Genomic DNA, 7,687 nt, shown 5'->3' with positions numbered 1-7,687 from the left:
GGGTTGCAATGGGTCGGAAACTTTCCGGACATTTTCCATGGGAAGTTAAGCCCTGGAATTTGGGGAATTTTGCTTAAATTCATCAAAAAAGTTAGCTTATAACAGTGAAACTTTTTTGTGGGATACACATAAGGCAATTCTAGGTCTTGTGGCATCTTTACAGGGAAATGGCACGGGCACTATCTGATGTGTGGAGACATTTCACTGCAGCTAATGTAGAAGGAAAAGCTGTGTACATTTGCAAATACTGTGCCAAATCATATGTGAAGAATGCAACAAAGATGCAGAATCATCTGGCCAAGTGCATAAAGTTCTCTTAGCGCTCACAACAAGCAACCTCTCACAAAAGTCCCTCTATCTGAGGTGAAAATGATGAGACACGTTATCGATAGCAACAGCTCATGGTCCTCCTGGAATCAGAAGTTTTTTTGACTCAATGGAGGAACGTAGTCAAAGAAATACTGATGAATGTCTTGCACGAGCTTTGTATGCAACTGGTTCACCTCTGATGCTCACAGGCAATGTGTATTGGAAGAGATTTCTGAATGTTCTTCGCCCAGCATACACCGCTCCAACCAGACATGCTTTAATCTACTCATTTGCTGGATGCAGAGTTCAACAGAGTTCAAGTGAAGGTCAAGCAAATCATAGAGAAAGCAGACTGTATTGCAATCATCTCTGATGGGTGGTCAAATGTTTGTGGGCAAGGAATAATTAACTACATCATCTCCACCCCTCAACCAGTATTCTACAAGAGCACAGACACAAGGGACAACAGACACACCGGTCTCTACATTGCAGATGAGCTGAAGGCAGTCATCAATGACCTTGGACCACAGAAGGTATTTGCACTGGTGACAGACAATGCTGCGAACATGAAGGCTGCTTGGTCTAAAGTGTAGGAATCCTACCCTCACATCACACCCATTGGCTGTGCTGCTCATGCATTGAATCTGCTCCTCAAGGACATTGTGGCAGTGAAAACAATGGATACACTACAAGACAGCCAAGGAAATGGTTAGGTATGTGAAGGGTCATCAAGTAATAGCAGCAATCTACCTCACCAAGCAAAGTGAGAAGAATAAGAACACCACATTGAAGCTGCCCAGCAACAGCAGTTGGGGTGGTGTTGTCATCATGTTAGTCTTTGGGATGGAAATACAATATGGCAGTAGTGCCAACATATCTCATCAGCCACCTGGTGCAAGGGACTTTGTGGATCTGAGTTTCTTTCCCCTGTTTCCTCCATCATCCTCCAAATCCCACCAACATCAGCTGCCTCAGAGCGCAACTGGTCCTTGTTTGGGAACACAACCAAAGCACGCAACAGGCTGAAAAATTGGTGGCCATCCCAGCAAATTTGAGGCTTTTTGACCCTGACAACGAGCCATCCTCAACAAGGTTGGAAAGTGACAGTGAAGATGAGGTCTCAGTCTGATGTTCAAGAGGTGGACATTGAGGAGGTCCAGGGAGAAGACATGGAAGCCTGAGAGGAAGACAACCAAAGCTTTAGTTTCTAGACTATCATTTTACAGATGTATGTTGAAAACGTCTTTCTGAGATAAGATGGATCATTGGGGATCATTCAATATTCCCTTCTGTTGTTCAGTGAAATCATCCCATGTGAAGAGTCAACTCTTCATTGAAGTTAAATTCGTAACATTTAAAAAATATATATATATTGGAAGGATGTAATCATTTGCAATTATGTCTACTTATGATAAGGTTTATGTTTGTCTCTATATGATATGGTAAATACATCCAATGCAAAAAACATTTACATTTAAAAATGGTTAATTAATTTGCATATATTTCCGTAAATTCCCACAGTACGTTTCCACCTCTGAATATTACCCAAAATGTGCCACCCCAATTAGCGCACAATGTAGCAATAGATCTTGTAACTAAAAAAACAAAATTGAGCATTTCTTATTGGACAAGTATTCCCTCCCTGTTATAATCTGTTAATGATCACGACCCAGCAGGGTTAGAGTTTCTATTTGTCTACCTCAGCTCCAGTCCCTGGAAGACATGCAGGAAAGGTTAATTAGCTCTTTAAAAGCACTCCAAGCAGGTAAAGCCATTTCTCCACAAAGAGCCATGGGGTGAAATGAGACACTAGCCTACTTGACGGAACAATCATTACATTGAGAAGAATAGAATAACACAAATAATAATACAATTTAGTAACAAGTCTCATGGTGCAAACACAGAGATGAAAATGTAACCCTCACATACCTAACACACACTCTATCCCACGAAGTGTCCTTCACTTTCACAGGAAGCTAACAGAGCTAGGTTTTTCACAGGCCATGGTATTTGGGTGAGGGTCTTCTGGTTTTTAATAGTTTGCAGAATTCAGAACATTGCAGATAAAAATGTATTGTACAGACAGACAAGCCTGACACGTCATAATTCAGAATATGTGTCTGTTCTTTATAGTACAGTTCTATCAGCAACAATCTAAAGGTCACATCCGTCTGAAAGCCCTGGTGTTGGCAACCAAGATAACGGGTCAACTATGCAAAGAGTTGACAACAGCTCCAGCCACATAGGCGTTTACATTTATTGTCAGAGAATATACAGTGTAGAATGGGATTTATGCAACATTGGAATATCATCTGGCCATTTACAACAACAAAATAGTTTGGGAGTGAAACATTCAGGTTGCGCATGCTCCTTTTCAGAGTGCCACATACAGAGTGCCTTATGGGCTGTATCATATTGGCTCTCTCTCGGCTGATATGAACAGGACTTTCTGTAAAAAGTAGAATATGAATCTATGAGGACACTATGATGCCTATAAGATCCTCACGCATGTAACTTTAAACTGCGTGTCATGAAATAACAGATTACACAATTAAAATAAAAACTTTTTTATTGAATTACTGAAACACTATAATATTAGTCAAAAATGTCTTACTGATTTAATGAAATGCTATTATGTTAGCTAAACATTGTCATTGAATTCTGGAGGTTCAGCTGCAGCTTTGCCTCCAGTAGTTTCTTTTCTTTTAAAAGTGTTTTTAAAAGTGTGGTTTTGTTTGGCAGGATGATCATAGTTGTGTATGGTTTGTAATCTATTCAAAAAAGGCTATAACAAGTACATGTTCACCCACTGCAGTCATATTTCACACACAAATAGACTTATGAAGACATTTCCATGTTAATCATCCATCAACCCCAAACACCCCCCACACCTAAAGTACTCCCCAAATGTTTGATATGGTACAGTTACTATGGAAAAAGACCATGATAAAACCAAAAGTGTAGAAATGAACTTTCTCTCCAACCTGACCCTAGTAGCTCAGCCTAGTTACTGCTACCCTACCATAGACACTTCAAGTAGATCAGAAAGAACTAGACAGGTATAAGCAATATGGTAGTGGTTTGCTTCACCTTTCCTTAGCCATATTGCTTATTACACCTAATCAATGGTTTAGATCTACACAAGTGCGTAGGGAGTATGGACTGTAGGGTTTTCTCTAGACTCTTCCTCTCTCTAGACTAGATGATTGTGACGCTGGCTGTGGACTGGACGCTCTCCTCGCGGGTGTGGCTATTCATCAGGTCCTTGACAAACTGTTCCAGGGCGGCGAAGTAGCCCTGGCACTGCCATGTGTCGTTGTGCGTGCCCTCAGAGAAGATGGCCAGACGTTTAGTCCGTGCCGGCGACAGCTCGTAAAGTTGCTTCATCATGACGGGCGGGATGAGCTGGTCTGATAGGCCCGACACGAACAGCGAGGGCATCCGGCACAGCGCCACCTGTCTGTAGGACAGGAACTGGTTCCGGTAGAACCACAGGGGCAGCAGCCTCATGGGCAGGAAGGAGAAAAGCGTGGCAGCCATGTGGGGGATGCTGAGGAAGGTGTTCTCCACCACGATGGCCGCCACGCGATGAGGGTTTGCCGAGGCCAGGCGAACCGCCACCGCGCCCCCCAGAGAGCGGCCAAACACCATCACCTTGGTCTTGTCCAGGTCAGGCCGGGTCATCACGTAGTCCAGCGTGGCCTGGGCGTCCAGGTACAGGCCGTCCTCACTGGGCTCGCCCTCGCTCTTCCCATACCCCCGGTAGTCCACCAGCACCACGTTGGCCTTCAGGTTCACCAGCATCAGCAGAGCGTTGGGCACCCGGTGCCCGATGTTGCCCGCGTTGCCGTGGAAATAAAGGATCGTGGGCGGTGCCGTGGAGGCAGGGTTAGATGCGTTGATGGGGGCGACCCCGGGGTTATCAAGGCTGTCTCCGCCGGTGTAGCGGAGCAGAATAAGGTTGAGGCGCACGCCGTCCTTGGTGCGGATGTAGACGTTCTCATGGGGGATGCCTGTTGGCATGGCCACATAGAGCCGGGAGGAGGAGGGCTGGTCGGGGAAGTAGAGCAGCACGTCCTGGAACTTGTAGAGGATGGCGGCCACCGAGGCCAGGATGAGAGCCAGGAGAAAGAAGCCTCCATAGAGGTGGAAGGTGAGGATGAGGGCCAGGAGAGAGATGCGACAAGCACCCCAGGACCAGGAAGCCAAGGCCAGGGCACAGCGCTCCACCGAGCCCCACAGCCTCCACGGCTTTTCCATGGCACAGAGACACACAGGATCACACCACCACCACACACACTCTTTGCAGAGAGAGAGAGAGGATTGGGGGAGGAGGGGAGAAGGAGAGAGCGAGAAAGAAGATTGGGGGAGAAGAGGAGAGAAAATCATGACTCATGCACTAGAGACAAGGACCACTCAATAGATTGTTCATCTCCTCTCACAATTTACAGTTCAGCAAGCCTTCCACAGATGGTAATAACAATACTCAACAATAACAATACCATTTACACTTTAGAGATGAAACAGAAACCAGTGGAGCAACACGCACATTCGCGCACACACACAGACACACACAGACACACACACAAAGCCACTATCAATCAGCCGATGTCCTGCCTGGCCTCAATGTTAAAGCAAGCGTGTCTGATATTGCTACAGTCTCAGTGGCGGTTAACTGGAGAAATTAGGCCGACTGTTTTCACCCTAGGGCCATTGGACTGTAGAAGAGCCGGTAGTTCTTTCCCGCATTATTCCACTGTTGCGCTTAATCTGCCCGACCATTTAACGGATTAGAACCAAACACGCCTCAATTACACAATACCTGGTTGGGTTGCCACTGTGAATTGGTTGGCAAATATGAGACAGGTATTTGACTATACAACATATGGGATGGTTGGCTCTAATGCACATGACAACAACTCATTGGAATAGAACATTCCAACGGTAATATATTTCCTGACAATTCCATCCATGTCACATCAGAGATGGTGTTTTAGAACTGAAAACAATGGAGGCGTGGCAACCTGCCAAATGGGTCAAATTAGGAATGCAACTGTCAAGAAAAACATTATGATTGACATAAATAACTGCTAACGTTTTCTAATTTGCGTGCTGTCATGTCTTGTCAACAACAAATAACGTGACGATTTTGAACAGTTAGCTATTTGCTAACTGGAAAAGGGATTACCCGACCAGGCAGTGCATGCAGAAACATTATCTAGACTAGCTATGTATAAATCGACAAGACGTAGTTTGCAAATGTAGCTACGTGTCCCGAAATGCTCAAGTTTACAGCTCCTCTCTGTGCGAACATCGATTTGTAATTCACAGTAGAAAATGCCAGTTAACCACATTAGCCACCTAGCTAGCATCAACTTGGTATATATACTGTATCTATTTAGCTAGCTAACGTTACATACTTACCTCTCTCCCATCATTTAGCGATTTAACTGCATGCAGCGAGATAAAACAATTGCTGTCATTTGGTCCAAAAGCTCACACAAATTGTATTTTCAGATATGAGCAGCTTGACAGAATAAACCCGGCGGAAAAACTAACGTAGTTAGCTATCTACTTCCTGTGAGTATTTTTGGGGGTTTTCACTAGTTATCACAGCCACAAAGTCTATCGTAAAAATTCATGAAAACAAAAATGTGCTTTAAGGTTACGGTTAGACATAAGGTTAGCAGTGTAGTTAAGGTAAGGGTTGAGGTTAGGGTTAGGGTTATGTATAAAATCATAAGCGGGGTGAATAACTTTGTGGCTGTGGTAACTAGTGACACCATTTTTTCCCCCTTTCGTGTCACTTTTAGAAATTCCGTGTAGAACGTGGCCAAAAAAGAATGAGGTTCCACATTAATTTCCATCTTCCAAAAAAACGATGTTCAACCGGTCTCCACTAGATGGTGATCTGTGAATATGGCTTTTTATGGCCAATGCCCACTGAGGGATGCAAAACTGGAGTATCCCACACTAATCCATGGTACATTTTAACAGGTATAATGATAATAACTAATTAGGTACTGTATATATTTAAACCCCTAAATTATGTTAGCGATAAACTCAGTTCGTCAGTGATTGTCTTTCGTAAAACTTTGTAGCAATTTTGTTCTATCATCTGCAAGGTTGATAAACAATTCAATTAGTGACTGATAGAGTTAAAGCAAAATCATGGGAGAGGAAATACAATGAGTGTTCAAGCAGACATATCCTCAGGGCTTGACATAAATAAACAGTGTTTTTGTTTGTTCAGGATTTTATTTGGTGCCACAGACAGCAGGAGCCAGCAGAAATAGTAATCCCCCTGTGGATGTTGAGAATATCTTAAACAGAGTGTGTTTGCACTAAAAGGTTGTTTGAATATCTCATAATAGAACAGCATAAATTATGAGCACTTTATTTCCCACTCCTCCACAAAAGCACTGACAAAGGTCCACTGAGGGAATACAACAGGGGGGGGTGGTTTTTGTGTTTGTGTGCGGGCAAGTGCGCGCGCGTATGTGTGTAATGCCAGATGGCATTAGACTGTAAAAACAAAACAAACACGTAGCCACACAGTTATGTCAGTACACAAACAGAGGTGTCATACACAGGGGATCAAATTATATCTAACCTTATTTTTCCAAACATGATGATGGATGAGAAATAGCACAGTGTTGTTTACTGTTGATATGAATTGCTTAATCTCCCAGTGACCTTGTAATGAAAGGCAGAGCTACAGAAGAATAAACGACATCCCCACAGCACACACATCACTACCTGATATTCTTCTGATCAACAAGAACACTAGCAAGAGTGACTGATGCTTTAAACCAGAGGTTAAGGTTAGCCACAGAGAGAAGAAAAGGTAAAACAAAATAAATTAGTAGGCTACCGCAAGTTCTACATTTTAATGCACGTGACAATAGAAGGCATTCAAATAAAACAACCATACAGCCTTGTAATAGAAACATACAGTTGAAGTCGGAAGTTTACATACACCTTAGTCAAATACATTTAAACTCAGTTTTTCACAATTCCTGACATTTAATCCTAGTAAGAATTCCCTGTCTTAGGTCAGTTAGGATCACCACTTTATTTTAAGAATGTGAAATGTCAGAATAATAGTGGTGTAACTGAGACAGGTTTGTAGGCCTCCTTGCTCGCACACGCTTTTTCAGTTCTGCCCTCAAATTTTCTATAGGATTAAGGTCAGGGCTTTGTGATGGCTACTCCGATACCTTGACTTTGCTGTCCTTAATTAAGCCATTTTGCCACAACATTGGAAGTAATGCTTGGGGTCAATGTTCATTTGGAAGACCCATTTGTGACCAAGCTTTAACTTCCTGACTGATGTCTTGAGATGTTGCTTCAATATATCCACATCATTTTCCACCCT

The 7,687-nt window shown here is 43.2% G+C and overlaps 1 protein-coding gene across 1 annotated transcript; it reads right to left on the bottom strand.

The window, feature by feature from the left end:
• Window positions 1–2,860: 2,860 nt before the first annotated feature.
• Window positions 2,861–5,872, bottom strand: LOC120058455 (protein ABHD13-like). The gene is made up of 2 exons (XM_039007121.1): window positions 5,734–5,872; window positions 2,861–4,610 (listed from the first exon to the last, which is right to left on the bottom strand). The coding sequence occupies exon 2, from the start codon at window positions 4,567–4,569 to the stop codon at window positions 3,508–3,510; it is 1,062 nt and encodes a 353-aa protein (XP_038863049.1). The 5' UTR covers window positions 4,570–4,610; window positions 5,734–5,872; the 3' UTR covers window positions 2,861–3,507.
• Between the last annotated feature and the right edge of the window lie 1,815 nt (window positions 5,873–7,687).

Source organism: Salvelinus namaycush, chromosome 13 (assembly GCF_016432855.1).
Source record: "Salvelinus namaycush isolate Seneca chromosome 13, SaNama_1.0, whole genome shotgun sequence".
NCBI lineage: Eukaryota > Metazoa > Chordata > Actinopteri > Salmoniformes > Salmonidae > Salvelinus > Salvelinus namaycush.
The sequence above is the reverse complement of the archived record's forward strand: the minus strand, read 5'-3'. Positions and strand labels throughout refer to the sequence as shown.

Excerpts from the sequence above, each read along its gene's own strand:
- LOC120058455 (XM_039007121.1), bottom strand. The coding sequence starts at position 4,569 with ATGGAAAAGCCGTGGAGGCTGTGGGGCTCGGTGGAGCGCTGTGCCCTG.